Consider the following 22,170-nt stretch of genomic DNA (forward strand, 5'->3'; position numbering starts at 1 on the left):
CATGTGGGCCTTCTTTGTAACCCCCGGTATTTAGAGGCATACTTGATCAAGTGCCTTTACAAATTCACTGTCCTTCGTTATTAAATGTGACCACTGTAACTGCAAAAAGACCATTGAACACCTCCCCTGTCAGTCTTTGATGTCCAATGTCAGCCCTTTTAGAGTGTACCCACCCAACTGGATAGTTGACCTTTCACAGAGGCTAGGATCCTGGGTGCTTGGCCATATTAATGAAGAAAGCTATGCATACATGCTCTTATGGCTTTCTAAGATAAACGAATCTGAAAAGATACTTATAAACACCATCTGTCTTGTGCAAGTGAACTGTCTCGATTTGCCTCCTTTTTTTTCTTTTAACCCCTCATACCCTCACCCCCATGCAGGGTAGCCAACTGGATGAACGACTGGTTAACCTACCCGGCCTTCCTTGTTCCTTTCTTTCTCTCTCAGATGTAAACCCCGTGCAGGAAAACTAAAAACCACACGAAATCTAGTTGGCCATACCTGTTGAAACTAAGATGCGACATGCTTAAACAATTTCAGACGTGTAAATGCACCTAAAATACAAGTACAAAAGAAAGGAAAACACACACGTAGCACATGCACTACTGATTCTTGTCCTTTCTTTTGTCCTTGTATTTTATATACTTTTACAAGCCTGCAATGCTGAACCAACTCGCCCAACTACTTACATTGCTTAAACCAATTCAATTAATATTTTGGTTGATGTATACTCAGGAATTCGTGCGATGATTAGGCAGATTCTTCTCTTGCAGAACTTCATCCAACCAAACACCAGAGAAAAGAGTGATGCTGATGCAGACACACAAGTTTTGTTGGCAGTGGAATATGTCAGCTGGATAAATTACTGCAAGTGTTGCCTAGCAACATGCATTGAAGCGGTCGAGCTAGTTGAAGTGCATGATCTGCAAATTTTCTGCCAATAATTTGCATTGTCAGACATCTGTGACGAAGGTGAAGAAAGGACTGCTGGCATCTGGACCAGGTTCTTGCTAAGTTCGTAGCAACTGCTATTACACTGGAGGACAAAATAAAGCAACCACTGCGCCACCTGAAGCAGTATTCTCGCTTGTTGCTTAATCCAGCAAGGACAGAAAAAGAGTGGAGAATGCTGCCTTCCTAGCTTAATTACAAGCAATGCAAAAGCAACCTTGGAAATCGAATCAACTGCATCATTCTGGGCAGAAATGGGAGAAGTAAAAAGATAGGATGACATGCAAGAGTACAGAAATATGTGTACATTGGCCCAAAACATATTAACTTTATATTATTGCTGCAACTGAAGGAAGCTATGCTAAAAAAAAGAGCAGCAGCTGGGCTTGGAGTTGAAAAACTGCATGCCATAAAAAATCAGCTTTTGCCATGACTGGCAGGAGGTATGTCAACATGTACAAGCATCAATGACCAGCAAATTGAAGTCCACCAAAAAGGAAGTGGACTAAACCAGACATTTGCTTGTGCTTTGGCAAAGTGTTATCACCTGGCATTTCTACTTTCATGGCCTCATCGATAAAATAAAGTCGCATAAGTAATACAATATTGCTTTTGCTGTAATGGACTTTTTATTGTGTATTTGCTTATGTTAGTGTACGATCTTTTGATGTAGTTTTATAGGTGCAACAAAGCACTAAATTTTTTGTTATAGTTTGTATTGAAAGATTTCAATAATGGGGTTGTTACTCTTACATTTTTTTATGCCAACCCAATAGCCCAAGTTGTATATTAGCTTGTGCCACTATCTAGATGTGTGGATGTGTTGTGTTTGTGATGCCATCATGTTCGTTGCGTTGTCGTCATTCCAGCTTTGTCATGCAACTTTCACGCTACCTGCGTTGGAACCAGATGGCTCACATGAAAAGATCCAGGTGTCTCAGCAGTAGCACACCCACCCGTTGTTGGTCGCCTCCATTTGAGATTGAAAAGCAAGTTTCACACGAATGTTCATTTCGGAATGACCGATAGCAACACCTCACCTTGGCATAGCCAACTACCTGTAAAATACTTCACATAACATCAATTCCCACATTGCATGGGATTTACGCAAGCTTATCTCATAGTTTTCATGTAGAGCCTTTTGGAGCTTAATGTGGGGGATAATAAAATGGCTTTTCAAGTCTAACTCCTCTGAAATATTTATAATTCGACACCTTGCATGCTAAGCTGCAGCTTCTTAAGTCCCAAAGTGGCACCAAGAAAGCCAGGACCGTAAAATGATACTGGGCTGGACAAATCAGTTTCCAAAGATTTATGTTGCGTTCTTGACCTCCTTTCGAGAGCTCCTGTGACAAGTTTGTGTGAAAAGACATTCTCAAAGCTAACATATGTAGAGACCAGGCTGAGAAGCTCTATGTCAAGAATGGCTTAGCTGGCTGATGGTGCCTTTGGTGGAGCAATGAATTGCAATTTTTTTTATGATGTTATGAAGATAAATAACACTATAGCATGCATGCTTACGCTGTAGCTTTCTTTCCTGCCATGCAACACCAAGAAAGCAAATGAGTAATTGCAAAGTAATCTGCATATTGTATCCCAGGTGTATTGTGTGTGCTACATTACCAGAGAATCCTGTGACCTTTAATTCACCTTTCCAGCACAACATGTCTCTATCAAGCCATACCTTTACGTTGGGTTGATATATGTAGGGATGCCCTTTCACCTTCATGTCAGCTTAGCTCTGTCAACAGCAGATGCACTAAAGCTAAACACTCTTGCTACCTACTTCACATATTGCAACTGAAATGTATGAAACACAGGTCTTAACAGTAAACTTTTAAACAGTGCATTTAAATACTTGTGCAACCTTCTTTTTGGAAAGACCATGTGGTGCCTAGAGATGTAGCTTGACAAGTAAGAAACTGATGTGCTTTTATCTAAAAATAGAATTGATTGATGTTTTGTGGGACGAGGTGCCTGGTGTCTCAATGAGCACACTTTATGGCTGAGCATATTTCTGCCATTGCGTCAGCTTTGAAAACTTGTCAGAATCTTTAATCTTGGTGCATTAGAAAACACCTTGACACAAAATGAATGTAACCCTTAATGTCATTGAAAGAAAGGTGCTGAAAATAATTTGATGAATACAGCAGAATGAAATGCAGGGAACTTAGATGGGAAATAGGTAAGCAATTTGCCAACCACGTTATGAATGCAAGCAGCTGACACTTTATAGAATAAGAAGGCCCTGGAGCAAGTCTCTGGCTTGCAGTGCAAGACCTGTGCACACTTATGATGATATTGCAGTATTCATGGCAGGGACGGGACCATTCAACCTTGCACACTGTAACAGTCTGTATATCTCTTTGAAATCTTCTCGTACCAACATGTACAAACTGCATGTTGCAAACAGTAAAATCATTGATATTGTCCTACAGACAGTTTCCATGTATATTGGATTCTCATTTTAACAGCTGACTTTAAACTTCCATACTGAGAGCTGGACGAGTTAGTGCGTTTTTGGAAGAGTAGAAACAGTGCACAAAGTATGAAGGACAGTGAAAACGCAACAGGAGCACTGACTTGCAACTGAATTTTTTATTCAGGTATACATACAAGAACAATATGCACACACCATGCAATGTGAAAAAAAGCAAGCAAATGAAGTGCAAGCTATTAATCATGATTGACATTGCTAGAAAACACAAGCATGAGTGAAGTCGTGAGTTGACTGCGACATGGTAGTAAATCCATGCAAAAAGCCATGTTAGAACTTACATGGGCATTATGCGATTCAATGAATTCAACAGTATGCTTATAAACTATGTATTCTAACATTTTACTTGAATAAGGGGCTAAGGAGATCAATCTATATATAGCTACAAATGCCTTAGTCACCAGATTTGAAAAGCGGGAGGACTTTCGTTTGTTTCAAAGATGAAAGAACTATACCTGTTGTGGGAGAATGCTGAGAAATAAAAGCGATACTGAGGAGTCCGTTGGGAATAATATAATGTACCAACATGCATTAGGAATTACGTCAGGATCTCAAAATTTATTAAATTTGCAGACATACTTCTACATTTTAACAACATTATTAAGGCATACAAATTTAAAAAAGAAATGCCACTACGTTAGTATTTGCCATAGCAAATGATTCCCTAGGGGTGCATGTACAATGGCCCCCAATTGAATATTGTACCACTAATGCTCTACCACATGTGTTTGACCCCTGTTGATTGCAAGTCGCACAAGAGAAACTTGGCCTTCTTTGTAGAGCAAAGACAGTTGGATGAAGCACACAAAGGTAGAGAGGTTTTGGTATAGCCTGTACAGTGAAAGATCCACTCAAGATCCAGGTGCTGTACCGTATCTTCAGAAGATAAAGCATTTATCTAAACACGTGCACAGGGTGTAAATGATCGCACTCCGATGCATGTGATACATAATGACAATCACCACGAAAGCCTATCGCATTACTATTACTTCCACAGGTAATTTTCATGGCTGCTATGGAATGGCTGTCTCACTGCACCACAATATATAGCAACTAATACACTGGGCATTTCAAATGGTTCATGAAAGAGGGTTGGGCCCTGGCCAGTCTGAAGCAGCGGCACTCCACACACTGTTCAACGCCCAGCCTCGTGTGAGTCACTTGACACTCGTCACGGACACTTGCTGACATTGCCTTCAGGCGGGAACATGCCTTTCTGTCAGATTTGCGTTTCACGTCCAGGCTTTCGTTACTAGGCTTCTGCGTGCGTAAGGCGACGCGAAATTTTTGAATGCACTTTGCTCATCGACAAAAGGCGCCCTTTAACTTTGCAAAGCGATTTGGAAATGTGTATGCACCCTACATCGACGTCAATGCCGACGCGCACCACTTCTGCGTTTTCGAGCTCGTGAGCAGTGTGTCGACGTGAAACCAAGGCCAAACAGGCATCCGGCTTTGCCAGAAGGCGTACACACAACTTAAAGAATCGCTACATATGACAGACCCTGCAATATGCATTATCCGTGTCGGCACCATATGCAGTCGGCGCTGTGTTACCACGACTCTTCGAAACCGACAGTCCAAATGAGGCGACATGTCGTGCTGTTTCGTGGATGCAGCACAGTTCGTTCGAAGCTTCTGTAGCTTCGTAACGACAACGTTATTCGTACTCGCCGATATTACACAGTGATCCAGTACTACAGTACACACCACACAGCCATGACACAGCCACAAGGAATCACAACGGTCCTCCCACTGCGTGTACGCGTGTGTAGACGCCCACAGTCATTTTCGATTTTAAAACGCAGCATAAAATAAATGCTTAATTTATTTAGGCGTAGTGCATTTACCAAAAAAACGATAACGTTAGCATTTCATGTATTTTTTATTAAGCTTTCTTTTTGTGACGTCATCATGCGTGGCAGCAGCGGACTCCACTTGGGGTCGTCTGCAGCCACGCGCGTGCACCCAGCGCCGGCCTTTCTTTATTCTATGGTTCAGAGTCGGAACCGGTCGAACACGGATTTTTGAATACGCCGGCGCGCGCGACGAGCGTATCGCCCGAGTCGTTTAAGATGGATCAGTGGGACTTTAATTGCCCCAAATATGTCGACCTAACCTCTGGCGTTGACGAGGACCCCGAACAGCTTGAGGAGTACTTTGGTGCGTTAAATTTTTCCATATTCTTGCGTGAGAAATCATTTAAGAATATTGTGTGTTTACGTGTGGCAAGCTGCAAGTATATCAGCTTGCCACACGAAACAGAGATGCAGTTCACGCGAATATTGTTTCAATGCTGTCCGCAGTGCGTGCCTCTCTGTACTGTCTACGTAGTGCAGTTTGTCTAAAGCGCGGGAGCTTCGGTTTGCGTTTGCGCCTTTTACTAAAAGTGTCCTAGCTGAGCACGAGGTCGCGTGATCGAATCCCGGCCACGGCGGCAGCATTTCGATGGGGGCGAAATGCGAAAACACCCGTGTACTTATATTTAGGTGCACGTTAAAGAACCCCAGGCGGTCGAAATTTCCGGAGTCCTCCACTGCGGCGTGCCTCATAATCAGATCGTGGTTGTGGCACGTAAAACCCCATAATTTAATTTTAATACGTGTGCCAAAGAAACAAAAGCGTGTGCGTACTTCAAGTGTGGTGATGTGGGCTTGTTGGTCAAACGTATTGAATTGGGACAAAGCATACCTCAACACCAGGACATAATGGAACTGGACCTGGTGGTGGAACACAGGATGTGTTCCACCACCATGAAGTGTACTACACTTCATTCCAATTCAATAGCACATTTCACAGTAGCTTGAATAGTAATCTAGAACAACCAATGACTATGGTGTTGGGCTGCTGAGCGCGAGGTCGCGGTATCGAATCCCGGCCACGGTGGCCGCATTTCGATGGGGGCTAAATGCGAAAACACCCGTGTACTTTGATTTAGGTGCACGTTAAAGATGATTTAGGTGGTATAAATTTCCGGATCCTCCACTACGGCGTGCCTCATAATCAGAAAGTGGTTTTGGCACGTAAAACCCCATAATTTTTTTTTTTTAAGTGTCCGAGCAATAAAGATGTTCGCAGTGGTGGACGACAGCCCACCGCCTTGGTTGGCCACCTGATAGTCGGTTGGGCTCCCGTGGCTAATGAACCATTGTTATGGTACTCTCAGTCTACTTTTGTTAAGCGAGAGCTACTCAAAGCATGGCGAGCATGATAAGCAGTAACCGGTCCACTTGGGGGCGCATTTTCTGAAGCAATGAAAGCAGTCGTTTCGGAGTATACCCGCAATAGGTGCACGGTGTGAAAAAAGCACTCTGGAGCGACTGCACTAGGTCAGCTACACTACTCACACTGAAAACTTTTTTTTTTTCAATGCCATGAAGTGTGCTTGCCAAGTGAGACCTGTTCTGCTTGCATATTGCTACTTTTGCTTATTGTGATAGGAATTTTTGCAAACATGGCAATGTTAATGGCTATCGAAAGGCTGGCACCATAATTGTGGAAACCTAATCATGTCTCTGATTTGTTGCCATGCTTTTTGTGTTAGCACTGCCTAAAGTGATATTTCGGACTTCATACGAGAAGCTTTAATTACTGGTCAGAACGACAATACACAGAAACTGCACAGTGGGTAATGAGAGAAACCATAGTGGAGAACCCCAGATTAATTTCTGGGTTTCTTTAACATGCACCTCAATCCAAGTACACAAGAATGCTTACATTTTGCCTCCATTGATATGTGGCTGCTGCAGCCGGTAATCAAATACACAACTTTGTGCTCAGAAGCAGAACGCCATAGCCACTGCAGCAACTTGAAGTATTACATGAAATTCCCATTAAAAGCAGCTATACAACTCTTCAGATAAAATACCTAGACCAGCATTGGTTGCATAAGGCGAGATCGGAAGTTTAACTCTGCTGTCGCAGGGTTTGCTTTGCTGATTGTAGAAGCACATCAAATGGATAGGGGTGTGCAAATATTCAAAACTTTCAAATAACGAATCAATTAGTGTCCTATTTGATTTGGTCTTTGAATCGAATAGTCACTATTAGTAAATGTGAATATTTTTCTAATACTTTTCGAACATCTTAATACGTCAACTGCACCCAATTAAACATAAGGTTGAAGCAAAAGTATGGTAAATTTTCATCCCCATGGCCATAGTATAGCCAGACCTGAAACACGAGAACTTGCATAGTGGAGCAGGCTACGTTGCTTAGGTAGCTATACTTTATTGGCTTTTCAGCAATCATTCACACTCTCTTACTGAAGAAACTACTTGTTTGCCACTAATGCTCCATTTGTGCTTTTAATAAGTGCTTCATGTGTACTATGTAATGGCAGAAACTTGCTAACTTTAAGAGCACTAGGATGTGAACATTTTTTCATATTAATTATGATAATGGCTGTTCCCTGTTTGAGAACTATTCAATATTCGACTTGCTTCTGGCACTATTCTATTTGGTCTCAAATATCACTATTCGCTCACCCCTGCAAATGGAGAGGCCTATCATGAAAAGATGCCATGGATGCTTTCACCTCTTCAGAATATAAAACAGTTCACAAATGTACTTTTGGCATTCGAGCCGCCAAGGCTGGTAAAGAAATCAACAAGACTGTGCACTGTCAGTCCTCTTTCTGTGTTTGCATAGTTCACGTCAAGACACACACATGTAATCAGAACCAGAAACAACCACAAAGTGACCGCAACACGATAAGGCTCTGTGCTTAGGAACAAGACAGTTTCATGTTGCTTTCTAAGAAGAGGCCAAGAGGGCGGAGCTGCAAGTCTGCCATATACATACCTGCTAACTTTCACGGTTTTATTGTAAATGCCCAATTTCGAGAGGTTCTTTAGATTGTCTTATTGACGCCATTAAATTTTTAATTTTTAATTTGCGTTCAATTTATGGCAAAGCCGATCACAACCAAATGTAAATACAGTGCCAATTTTGCAGAGGCTGACTTTTTGTACCTGCTCGATTATTGCGATCTACCAGCAGCAGTGCCACCACTAAACACGGCAGCTGAAATTTAGGCCACTGTTACAGGAATACTTCATGATTTCATTTCATGAACATCTACATTTTTCTGTTATGCAGATCACTCTTGCTGCACATATAAAGCAGCATGCATTTTTGCAGCATACCTACAGAACAAAGTCAGCAAATTTTTTTTAATAAGCAGTCAACATCATGAGTAATAAAACAATTAAGTATTTATCACATTTTAAGTCGTCAAATCTTGTTATACTTCATTTAGCTTAGCTCAGACTCTGAATTGGGCTCTTAATTTTCCACTTACAACTTGTTTAATGCCTCTTTTGTGCCTCTTCATCTAGTAAGCATGGAATCGGTCGTACGAATAGCTTATTATTCATTGTTAAAAGTCGGGAAGCGTAAACTGTCTAAGAACAATGGTAAAAGCCACTAATTGTGTCTCGTGTCCACCACTCCTTCTCTGAAGTGTTGTCTGCTTCGCATGCCACAGATGAAATTCCCATTACCCGCCATGGTTGCTCAGTGGCTATGGTATTGGGCTGCTGAGCACGAGGTTGCGGGATCGAATCCCGGCCACGGCGGCCGCATTTTGATGGGGGCGAAATGCGAAAACATCTGTGTACTTAGATTTAGGTGCATGTTAAAGAAACCCAGGTAGTCGAAATTTCCGGAGTCCTCCACTACGGCGTGCCTCATAATCAGAAAGTGGTTTTGACACGTAAAACCTCATAATTTATTTTTTAAAATGAATTCCCATTATTAGGTGACACTGTTCGCTGTACCATATGACAGCCATACGATCCCTATGCAAGTGGTATCTTAGAACTTTTGCAAAATCCCCAGTGATGGTGATGGGAATGTTTTAGCCCAGCTTATTGTGCACAATGATGCCCATGTTTCTGACTTGTCTGAACGTTTTATTTTACAGATATTGACCATGAAGAGGAGCAAAACTTTAAGTATGTCGCAAAAAAAAAAAGAGAGAGAGGAGGCTTGCCAGCACTACTGGGATAGTTTAAAAGTGATTAGGTTGTAGGTTGCTTATTCATGAAGGACTGCTTGTTGTGCTAATTAAAAGAAATGAAGCAAGAAGCCGGGTTACACAACAACTGTCTTTGAATAAGCTAGTATTTCAGGACGTCCTGCATGATGCTAAAATTAGCATGGCTCGAATGAAGATGCAGCCAAAAATTAACAAGTAAAAGCATTGAACCCCTTTTTTTGTTGTTGTTGACTGATACGTTTGTGTTTTGCAAAGGATCATCATTTATATTACTTTAGTAGCGCCGTTGGAAATGAAACTTCTTTTAAAGGCTGAACTAATCACTGGGATAAATTCTGCTACACATAACGTTGTGCAGTATTTACTCATGCCATTGGTAGGAGCTGCCAGTCTACAAAAACATGGAACAGGCAACTACATAACCAGCAGTCACAGAAACAGCTATAAAAACACGAGGATTTTGCGGGATGTAGAAGGATTTGCCATAGACATATGGAAATAGTGCATAGAACAACCATGTGCAGAGCTGACATTTGTTTTGAAAAATATTGGAGCAAGAAATCTAATTTTATTTTTCTGTGAAGTTGCTATGACTGCTACCCTTGTTAACCCAAGTAACTTCCTGTAATGAGTTCGTCATGGAAAGCATGCTGATGCAACCTTCATCTTCCTAATATGCAGCATGCGATTCCTTTGTGTTGTTTTTGTGAACTAGCTGTATAGATTTGGGGCAATCTCATCTGCCCAATGGGCTGGACATTGTCAAAGAGAAGGCCACATGTGGCCTGTAGGCTCTATATTGTAGGTCTGGTGTATTGACTGTATGATCAGCCTGTGAGAGTAAAATTCACTTACCTTATACTTCTTTTGTAGAAGGATCACTAGAAGTATGTCTGCTGCACTCACAGCAAGTGGGGTCCCAGCTGGTGCTCAAGGGACTCGACGACAAGGTGCACAATCCCCAGAGCAGTCAGCTGTTGATAGAGTAACCAACAAATTTGAGAAGCAACTGCAGGCAGAAGGACATGCTGAATGTATTAAAAGGACGGCCTCTGAAGAACATCTGTCTGAAGATGAGCTGCAACCTGAACTTAATGCCAAATCTGTGTCTTCTACAGAGGTGATTTCAAGTATTTCAGCAAACACTGGAAAAGAGAATGGAACACAGGAAAATGCCCAGGTATGCACCCAAGTGCCCAAGAAGACTACATCACAGGTATGGAACCTTTACTACATGTATTGCTAAGAATATATCACTTAACCTCGATGTGTGCTGTGGAGCTTGACATCTGCTTAGAATAGTGGCAGGCAGGTGCTAGCTTTGCTATTTGTTCAGTTTGTTCTCCATGTCTTCATGAGATGATTCCATTCTTTGAGGTGCACTGAGCTTTGCTTAGGCATTTCAAGTTCTTTAGGTATTCGTAGGATGGGGAATCATGCTGATTACATGTGGCTTCATTCAGCTATTCCTAGGTGCTGAGCATGGGCACAGTTCTTCCTTCTGGATTTCGTGAGCAGCCTTTTTATATACTTATCCTGCTCTGAAATATGTCATGCGAGATCAGGAAATTGGCAGGGGCTAGAAAGGTGAAATTATTGCAAGCAAAATGTTGCGGGGAGCTGCTGATATGAAATGCAACTACGTTAGGGGACTGTGGTATAAAGGTTATAAACAGGAGTAACGTGCCTCAAAAAGGCTGGCCAACGTTTCGATAAGAGGACCTATCTTTGTCAAAAGCGGCTTCGGTATCCTCGGCATGTTAGTTTTAATGGGTTAGTAAGCGACGTCATGTGCTGTTGGTGGTGGTGGCTGTAAACGGAGAGATTGCAAACAAGGTGAGTATGGTTCCCAAGTATGGTTCCCAAGAAGAAGGGACAAGAGTGGGAGAGAGGGAAGGCAGGGAGAAAAGAAAGAGGGAAAAAAAAGGAGACCCAGAGTGGGGAAAAGCAGAACAAGAAAAGAAAACGAAGGGCATGGGAGGGTGTTGGGGGAGCAAGAGGTTTGGGGGCATTTAGGGGTCTCGTTGGCGGCATGCTTTTGTGTCTTTAGAAGAGCCGGTTAGCCAGTCAGTGCGTGAGTAAAAAAAAAAGACCCAAAAAGACATCAGTTGAAAGAATGACTTGAGTAGCGTAGCAGCAATGCGTCGGGTAATTTTGAAGGAGTTAACATGGCGACAAGGAGTCTGGGGTGCAATACATTGGGTAGCTGAAAGGCAGTGGTTTGGTCTTGCAAGGGATGTTAGCCTGAGTGGCTCAACGTAAGCGTCGTCACGGCGGTATACAGAAGTGGTGATACCCTGTGTGGCTGAGGCGCCGAAAAAGGTATCCTGGCGTCTGGGACTTTGGAATATGTTGGTGATGGTGTTTTAAAAAAATAAAAAATAGACAAAAAGGGGGGGGGGTGAACTGAAACTGAAATAACAAATAGGAGGGTGACAAGAGTAAAAGCGGGTGGGGGCAGGTGTATATGGGAACATGGATTGTATAGTTAATAGTATATGCATAAAAACGTGAAAGAGTATTAAATTGGGTAGGCAAGAAAAAAATTGGTAATAGAGGAATAGGTGAGGTTAAGGGGAATTAAGGTTGGCTGGTGGCACAATGTCTTGTGCCTTGGTTGATGATATGAGAATTTAGATTTAAGTTACAGCTTTTAGAGATTCTAAGTTGCCATGTGCCAAATTAATTCCCGTCGAGGGTAGGCATTTAAACTTGCGTATGAGGTATGATTCCGTATACTTCCTCTCGTGAGGTGAACGGAAATTTGCAGCATGTAGAGTATTGCTTTGTCGAATATGTGACCATGTTCATTGAAATGGCTGGCTACTGTTTTAGACAAGTTGTGCTTTGTAACTGTGCTGTGACCATTGAGTCCTGTACAAATTTGTTGTCCAGTGTCACATATGTATTGTTTGCTACAAGTGGTACATTCTAGACAGTAGACTACGTTGCTTGATGTGCAGGTGATACTCGAAGTTACCTTATGTAAGTAATTCGATGCCATACTTTTTACTGTAGTAGTACACTGAATATGTTTGCATGTTTGCAAAGTGTTGTTTGCATTAATATGTTTGCATTAGTGTTGCGTCTGTAGGCTACTCTGGGTGGGTCAGGACAAATCTTATTAAGTTTCTGGTTGCTGGTGACAATTGGGTATTTACTGAGGATGTTGTTCACATTTGGGAGTGCGTATGAAAATTTAGTATTAAGGAGAGACGTTGTTGTTCTTGTGATCCTAGGGCAGGACTTGAGGAGCTCGGCTCGATCAAGTTTGGTTGCATCGGTGTAGGCTTTCTGAAGGGCACTGTTTGGGTGGTTCCTGTTTGATAGGGTTTCTTTAAGGTGATCGAGTTTATATATGTAGTCTTGATTTTCAACGCAAAGGTCTATTTGGTCTATTTTTTATTTTATTATTATTATTATTATTATTTTGTTTTTTGAACACTCACCAACACATTCCGAAGTCCCAGACGCCAGGATACCTTTTTCAGAGCCTCATTCACAGAGGGTGTCGCCACTTCTGTATACCGCTGTGACGACGCTTACGTTGAGCTACTTTTTCTATATTTAGAAAAATAAAGCTGGATTTTTTAATGCGGTGTGTTTGAAAACATCATGTCAACTTCGAGAAAAGCAACTGCAACAGCAGTTCAGACAAAACTGAATATATCTTCACAATATTTTGCACAGCTGATATAAAAAGATGCTCATTACCCTATCTTCAGCCTCTGTAATTTATTTAATACGTCTTTGAAAACAGCTGCATGCTAAGATCAGGTAATGCAAGTTGATGTCAACCATTTCTTTCTCAGTAGCAGTTTCTGGCAAGATTTTCACACTTCAAGGGGTTGTTTTATCCAAAATCTCTTTTCCACAGACTGCACTTTTAGCTCAAGCATAGTGGTTGGGGAGGGAAGGGAAGTGCCAAGTTTCTCTTTTCTTTCTTTTATGGGAGTACTAATTTAAAAATTGAGTTACATGTCTGTGCCACACAGTCCAATCAAAATTAGATGGCTTGTTGGTTTTTTGATGCAGATGTCCCTTCCTCCACACACACCCTTTATTGGTAGCTGCACACAGTCTATGCAACAGGCAGGGACATCAAATTGTGGAAGAATGTCAAAGCCAAACAGAATTCTCCTTTCATTTTTTTTATAATATAGGCAGTGCTTGGTCTGTGCATGAGTTCTTGGTTAGAAGAGAGCTTTCAGTTTTGACAGTTGCTTAATATTGATGGTTGAACACCCTTGTGTAGTTGCTGCTGGAGGGTGTGCATCAGCAGGAGCTCGTTTTGTCTTTCGAAAAATGGTGATGCAACTTTCCTCTCACGGTACATAATTTTCTCATTTACAGGAGCCCTGTTCGAGGCAAAACTTGATATCACAGAATAAGCCCTCTAACTTAGCTTGCCTAAATTTTATAGTTGATGCTCCTTTTATTGGATAAAAAAAAAAAGCCATTACGCTAGACTAGAGCTAGTTGCTTGCTTTTAATAAGAGCATACATTTAGTATGCCAGGAATTGATCTAAACGAACGCTAGAGACTCTCCCACTATGTATAGGGGTGTTTTTAGCAGCTGGTCAAGGCTAACTAATCTTTTACACTTGCAAGAAAAGTTACACTGCATATTTTTCTTTAAAAAAACAAGACAAGAATTTTGTCTGACAACTTCTGCAAGTGATTTTCTGCCGAGAAATAACCCAAATGCACAAAAAGCCAGTAAATCTGAGACGCAATGCAATAATGACACTGCTGCTACGTTCTGGGAATGATAGAAACCGTGAAAAGAAAGTTCAAAAATATTTTCTAGTTCAATTTTTACTGTTTCAGAAAGACGAAAGAAAGCTTAATCGGAAAGATTGTAAGATATGTATGTACAGTGTAACAAATTAGACAAAGTTCATTCTATGCCATCTGTCCCAACCTTGGCACTCAACCATCAACAATTTATCTATAAAAAAAAGCGTGCTTCGATAGAACACGAAACGTTAAGTGGCCAGAGTTTTTTTCAGCACAGAAAGGATACAGATACAGTTAAACCTCGATATAACAAAGTCGATAAAATCAGCAATTTGCTTCGTTATATTGAAATTTCGTTCTATGGAAATTCGACCTTTTATGCAAATAAGTACAGTTGCTGATCGATTTTTCTTGCACAGAAAGGGGCCGCACAATTTTCCGAATTATCGGATTATCGAATAAAGCAAGTTTGAATGAGAAAATTCATTTTGATGAATTTGGGAGTCGGCAACGAATGATACGGTTTGATGCTACGTAGACAATATCTTCAGATCGGCGGTACTAATTGGGCAAAGCCAGTCATGCTTTCGCGTGCATTCCTCCCCTGTGGCTGATAGCGTCGCCTGCATTGGGACAATGCTATCATGAAAAGCGCCGGCAGCGGAGAATGAACGCTTCGTCTTGCCTCTCGCTCCAACAAGTCACCGAAACTTGAGATTACACAACCTCCTACACTAAACGCATGGGATGGCAGTTTACATGATGCCACGCTGTCTTGGCACGCCCATTCTTTCCGCATGTGGCAGATTACCGCCAAAGCAGAGTGCGCGGCTGTGTATGCGCTCAACCGCGCTTATAGCCATGCGCAGCCACGGCTGAGACGCGCGAGAAATCGCGAGCACACCAACTTACCCTTTCCCTCTGCCCCTCGCTCGGGGGGAAGGGCAGCACTCGTGAAGCCACCGTATTTCTTGTCTCACCCTTGCTCGCACACTTCCACTCACACCTAAAGCACAAAGTGTGCGGGGCGCGATAGGTTCTTATTGCACATAAACTTTTCAAGGAACATGATGTGGCTCCACTTCGGCGGTGCACTTAACTTGCCCTCTTGACAGGGGTATTAGATTCTTACCCATTTTTCTTTCTAACAAATCGGGTGCACTTTAGATTCCTACTTTATTTATTCCTATCATTGTCACTGACGTACTGGTATGTTTCCGCGTTTCTGTCCCGCCATGTCACTGACGAACCCTTACTTTCTCCACCCGTCCAGTCAGATGTGTGCAGTAACATGAAGTTGACGAGCTCTGAGATAGTTCCGCCATCAGTTGTATATTTCTATGAGCATATTTTCTCACCTCCCTGAATTTGATCAGTCTGGGTTTTTATTAGTGTGCTGTGGAACACGCTTCTTTGCGGAGCGTGCATCCACAGATGGGAGGTGTGGTTCCCGGACTTTGGTACCGCTACTGTGTCGATTCTTCGTTCAAACATCTGACCCATAGCGCAAGGCCATCGCTCTTGCGTGGTTCTGTCATCTGTGTTATGATTTTAGAAGACTTTCTTTTTACGTACCCTGACACGGCAGTGCTATCGCAGAAGCGTGCACTTCAGAACGAAACTAGCTTAGGAGATTACGAAATGAATACTGTATAGGAATGTGAGGGCCAGGCTAAGAGTGCGTTTGCTATTACCTGTGTAAATTTTTTCGTTCTGTGTAACCAAAAGTAAACTATTGTGTTCGTTTTATGATATTCGAGAAGAAAAAAATTCTGATGCTGGAGATGTCACCTCCAAAAAGCCAGAAACTGGAAGGGTTAGGAGATTTAATGTCATTTCTATGTTAGTTTTCAACTTTAGATTCAGAAAACGGGTGCCTGTTTGATTCGGGAGAATGTTAGAATTGGGAAAATACTGTCAAGTCAACCAGTGGTGTGTATTAGAGTTTTTTTCTGCATCTTGCTTAATTCGATCTATTCTTGTTAGTCCCTCTAGGGTACCAAGGTAAATGTTAACCAAGGTAAATGTTAACTTCATTGCACACTATAACGAGGCCTGATAACTGCATACACTGTCTGTTGTGTGTCATGTGCTTAATTCGATGCTTGCTGAAATTTTTGCTTGTGCTGTCTTTGGTGAATTTTACTCTGCAGCAGCTGAAAATTTATTTCAAGCTAATTGCAACATTTGGAATTACTAGTTTGTAAGAAACCCAAATACAAAGCTACCTTGTTTATGTAAGCACTGCTTGGCTTTACTGGATTGTGCACTTTATACTCGGAGTATCATTACGCAGTGATAGTTTGCATAAAGTGAACTTTGTCATGTTGAGACATGTCTACTGGGTTGCATGTGAAGTGTCATATGGGTTTTCGTGCATATAGCCACCCTGCATAACTTGAAAGCAGCCTTTAGGTGGATAGTTGTGGGCTTTGTAAGCATGAGTAACACTTCAGGAGTAGCATCATTGAAGCTTGAATTCACTGTGTTGTTGCCTTTTTGTGCTGCTTTTTTTTAGAAAAATGACTGAAAGGAACTTTCACCTCATATACAGCATTACTTCAGTGCCTATTTGCTATGGTCTGCAAAAACGTTTCTTTGCACTCTTTACAATTGACACCTGCTGTTACATATGGGTTTCTAATATTGTCCAGATTTTATATGACTCCCAAATGCTGCTGTCTTTGTTGTTTTGGTTTATGTGTCCCAGGAGTGTTTAGGCATCATTATGATGTGTCTGTGTTTAGGTTGTTAATAGCAAACAAAGGCACCCTCTACGAGTTCACAATGACATTGCCTCACCCTGCAACATTGCCCTGAGCAAGCAAAAAGCTTCTGTGGTCCAAAAGCCTTCAACGTCTGTGAAGGTGCAAACTGTATTAGTAAGGAAACGTCCAGCTCCATCAGCAGTAGGGAAGAGTGCTGCTGGTCTGTCACTGAGAAAAGGGGTAGCCACTTCAGCAGTAAGCAAGCCTGCTGTTCCTACAGCAGTGAAGAAGTCTGTGCCTCCATTAGTTGGGAAGAAGCATGTAGTCCGTTTATCAGCGAGACAGCATGTACGTCCCTCAGCAATTCGGAAGAGTGCTGCTGCTTCGTCAGTGCGGAAGGGTGCCAGTCCTGCATTGAGAAAGTCTGCTGCTCCTCCAGCAGCACAGTGCCAAAGTTTGGCTGAATTTGTGGGCAAATTCCACAGCAAAACACCAACAAGGTTTCGACAGGTACCAAAGGACCCAGGTGAGTAGTTGGCAAATAGGGTGATCTGTCTTCCCTAAAAGAAATCCCTGTTCTTCAGGAGTTTTAATTTAAATCACTGACTGCAAGATTTAAACAGTTCTGCCATCTTATTCATCTTTTAAAATTTTTTTTGCCATGCTGCTCCAACATGCACTTTACCCTTGTAACAATAGTGCTTGGGATAGATCTCATGGTGTTTTGCTGCATGAGCACAATGTTGCAAGGTCAATTCCTGGGCTGCAGTGGCTGCATTCTGACAGAGGCGGGTTTCAAAAATGCTTGTTTACCATTCTTGGAGTACATGTTAAAGAGCTTAGGATAATCTAAATTAAATTTAAGCCTTCTGCCTCCCTTGTCTGCGAATGGCTTCAGAACATTGAACCCCCCTCTCGCTTGGAGCTTGCACCCACAGTGTTTGCTGATGAACGCCGTCTTAATCTGCCATCAAATGCAGCTGCATCATAGTTGCTAATGCTGCACTTGGCATCTACATATTTCACATGTGATGCACATTAGGGAGAGGAAATGGTGTGGTATGGTGTGAGTGAAAGGCTACAGTCGGGAATGAGTTTGCAAAGCAGAACTGTAACATTCCAGCATTCAGTGCCTCATTGAGCGATTTAACAAAAAGTTACTTTTGCAGCCTCCATTCCTCTTTTTTTTTTAAATGCATATTTTCCCATGGTGCAAATTGACGACACTTGAAGGGGGTCCTGTAACATGTCAAGAAAGCGTGTTGCGCGTCACCGATGGCATCCTTTTAATGCAGCAATATCGTGCACATCATGTAACAGACATATCGATCTCCAGTCATTGATAAAAAATCATTGATTAAAACTGTAAGGTGGCATCGTATTGCAAATATTGCAACAGCACTGTGACATGACATTTTACGTCCATTTTAATTATCATTTAAGTCTCATGACAGCCATGAAGGAGGTGTTGTAACCATGAAAATGATGCCATCGGCACGCAGAGCACTAGGTTTGCCAACTTCCACCTCACAGATGCTATTGTAACCATGGAAACAATGCCATCAATGAGCTGAGCAGGCTTGGCAGTCATGATATGCCAACTTCCGCTAGGTAGCATCATTGCCCTGCTGCTATTGAACACTGCAGTTCTCATTTTATGGGGGAGGGAAATCTGGCATCCAGAGCTGCTAAAATTTGAGTTGAGGGTAACTCATATTTTGCTTGAAGTTTCTGCAACCGATAACTTAGGTTTGTTTGCATTATCATTCCTTTTGTTGTTCCTTTTTTACATGATGAGAATATATCTAAAGCAAAAATGATGGCCTTAAGAAAGTATGCAGGGCTGCTTTAAAAGGACACTAAAAGCAAATAATAAGTTAAGCTAAGGTGATAGATTAGAACGACAGAAAGCTGAGCTAGTTGGTAAGGATTCATTATGCAATAAAGAAGTGAGGCGTGCAGACAGGACACAAGAGTAGATAAGTGGACAACACGAACGCCGTGTGTTGCATAACCACGTTTGTCCCGGAAGAATGCTCACGCTGTATTTCGGATTGCATTGCTAGCATTAAACAATCAAATTCTCATTTTAAGACGTCTGACCCTGTCCGACCATTAGTTGATTACCTTGTGGAGCATAAACTTAGACCAGTAATATCTGACAAGGAAGGTTATTTTGTAATTATGCCAGATGACATATTTTCAGAAAAAGCGATTTCAACCATAGAAAAGAATTTACAGCCGTTAAAACTCAAGCCTTCGGTAGTTAAGCAATGTGCGGTTGACTTCTTGTCAAGACACAATCTTGATAGGGTTGTCTGTAATGTCAAGAAAGCTAAATCCCTCACCTTAGAACTGTTTTTCTCGGCCAAGACCCATAAACAAGAAATTCCTTTTCGTGCTATAGGGTCAGAGAAAGGGACGTGGCAGGTCTGTGTCGCTAGTTACCTACAGAACTGCTTAGCTTCACTAGTTTTTTCACACCCCTTTTGCTTACGTAATTCTCAGGCACTAGTTCAGTATTTGAGAGAAGAAAATTCTGGTGATTGTACAGCTTTTAGTATGGATATCGAAGACTTGTATTATTGTTTGCCGCATGACGGGTTCCTAAATTTCGTAAATGAGTGCATTAAAGAACAAGTGCAAGAGTCGGCTTTTATTGACAGATGCGGTGTTTCCACGGGAGCTTTTATAGAAATTCTTTCAATGTACTTGAAGTCGACTCTGACTGGGTGGAGAGATGGCGTTTTCCTGCAGAAATCAGGCATTTGTATTGGCTCAAAGGTTGCCCCTATTCTTAGCAATATTTACTTGAGTAAGGTTGACAACTGCTTAGAGAAAGTCTTAGGTGATAGCATTATCAAGATATTTCGTTACATTGATGATTACCTGATTTTCTGCAATAGGGAAGAATTTGATTCCGCTGCTACCTCAGTAAGTGAGCAATAAAAAAATAATAATAAAACGGCGTTCGTGTTGTCCACTTATCTACTCTTGTGTCCTGTCTGCACATCTCATTTCTTTTTTGTGATAGATTAGTGCTCGAGAGTCTCTAAGGCATCAATATCATCGGTAACAGAGCCTTGGTAATCTAACAATTGAGGTAAATGGAGGACATGATTAGAGACTTCCCTGGGACATTCAAGTACTTGCCTGATGGCGAAGGCACTCCTCATTTAAATTCTGTCACTAATACTCAACCACTTATTTTAAAAAAGTCATTTTGTTGCAATATAGTACGAAATAAAATGCTACTTGTCCATTTTTAGAAAAAAGAACTCATTGACATTGCCCCTGACAATGATGCCTACGGTCGAAAGGTTTCGTTTTTGCTCGACTTTATCCTGTCCGCGTTTTCCCATTTCAGTGGTTTCGTTATCGTGTAGTGCTGCACTGGTTTTGCTGGCTTGCAAAACTCGCACAAACTGCAATTAGCAGGGAATTCCACGTCTGTGTAATGTTGCAGGGTGCCTGAATGGTCCATGCTACTTGACCCAAAGCAGCTGCTGTAGTGAATCTACCTGTCTTGGCTCGGTTTCTCCATGGCCGCGCATTTTTGTTCTGTGCAAAAAACTGTACCGCCATCTGTCGGGCATTGTTTTACTCACCGACGGCAGCAAAGGGCAGTGATGACATGTGCAACGTTACCACTCCCCAGTTGGGTTCTGGGAGATTTGAATTGCGATAAAGGTATTTGGACCCTTCAGATGCAATTTTCTTGTAAACTAAGTATTTTCTTGGCATGAAACAAGCACTGTGAGGTTTCTGCAGTGGTATTTAAACAGTCCACATCAACTTAGTATTTGCCTTTAGTGTCCTTTTAAATATACGTGCCAAGAAGCTTGAATAGAGATTGAGAAAACAAGCTTGACTGGCAATAAAACTTATTGATACATATATAGGATGGTGTAAACTAGGGATATTATGGTGACTGGATATTAGCAGGAAGCTGCCATTCTTTTCCTTGTAAAACCTTCTGTCATTAATTCCTCCTTGAACTTGTACCTTGTATGAAGTGCAGTGGTGTCAAAGAATAAGCACGTGTAGGAGAAAGTGAGTTAGGTGTTTATTTTATGCTTGCACTTTAATTTCAAATCATGCCTATATTATTCAGGTTCTGAAAGCCTTCTCAAGGTAGTGGCTTTCAAAGCTTTGTTTGTTGAAGTGCTCTGAACTTGTAGAGATGAGCCAGTGGCATAAATGTTTTGATGCTGCGTGGTCACCACTGCATAACACCAAAATTCTGTGCAAGTTTTCTTCCAGATTTTTCATTGGCTGTCAGTGCACTTTAAAATTTGCTGGTAGTCGCCATATGTTGTATTTCCTAACCTGTAAATAAATAAAGCACCTGTTATTTTCTTCAGCCTGTGTTTGTAATTGAAAGGTTTTATTGTGTATGGCTGTGCATTAAAGGAGCTCTGCAACACTTTTAAGACCGCCATTCTTGCTCTAGGCCCTTTCTTAGCGAGTCAAAGAACAGCAAAAGGAATTATGGTAATTAATGCGTGCAAAGCCATGTTATTCGTTGCAGGAACTTCAAAATACAAGCAAAATGAGAGTAATTCTCAACTCTAATTTTCGTAGCTCTGGATGTCACATTTCACTCTCCTATGATGTAGAGTGGTGCCCAATAGACACATAGCATCGATGTTATGTAAAGGAAGTTTGTGCGCCATGGTTACCCAGCCTGCTCAGCCTATTGATGGCGTTCCCATGGGATCTGTGATTGGGTAGTGTGCGGTCAGATCTTGGAGGCCACGGTGTCATTTGTATGGTTACAACAGCTTCCTTGAGGCGGCTGTTGGCATACAATGTTCTTTACAAGTTGATGCATCGTTTCCATGGCTGCAACACCTTGCCCGCAGCTGTGTGATAATGGTTGTGAAATGTTATGCCATAGTTTCTTTTTTTTTTTTTTGCAGTACTTGCAGTATCGTGCGGACATCAATCATGCATTACATTTTTAGCTAATGATTATAGTGCCACTCGTTGATACTATGTCTGTCTCGTGAAATCACCACATCATGATTCTGCTATCAGTGCGGCTCAGCAAGCTTCCTAAGGAGCGTTGCAGAGTTAACGTTATTGCTCCAGTTTAATTACACTTTATTGTAACATAATGTTGGAACTCTAGACCAAAGCTTTCTGACACTGAATTTAGCAACTTGTTCAACAAATCTAATTGCTCTTGAAGACTTTATGCCCCATTTTTGTAGTGTGCATAAATGAAACTGTCAGTGTTAAGTAGCATCCTTGTCATATGCGTATT

General features: G+C 41.7%; 1 protein-coding gene across 1 annotated transcript in view; it reads left to right on the forward strand.

The window, feature by feature from the left end:
* The first annotated feature begins 5,406 nt into the window (after positions 1–5,406).
* Positions 5,407–22,170, forward strand: part of LOC126543309 (uncharacterized) — a 73,844-nt gene continuing 57,080 nt past the window's right edge. The window contains exons 1-4 of the mRNA XM_055061906.1: positions 5,407–5,614; positions 9,378–9,408; positions 10,326–10,668; positions 16,941–17,427. Coding sequence (XP_054917881.1) covers positions 5,527–5,614; positions 9,378–9,408; positions 10,326–10,668; positions 16,941–17,427 — 949 coding nt within the window. The 5' untranslated portion in view covers positions 5,407–5,526. The remainder of the gene's footprint in view (positions 5,615–9,377; positions 9,409–10,325; positions 10,669–16,940; positions 17,428–22,170) is intronic.

Source organism: Dermacentor andersoni, chromosome 1, assembly GCF_023375885.2.
Source record: "Dermacentor andersoni chromosome 1, qqDerAnde1_hic_scaffold, whole genome shotgun sequence".
In the NCBI taxonomy this organism is placed as follows: Eukaryota; Metazoa; Arthropoda; class Arachnida; order Ixodida; family Ixodidae; genus Dermacentor; species Dermacentor andersoni.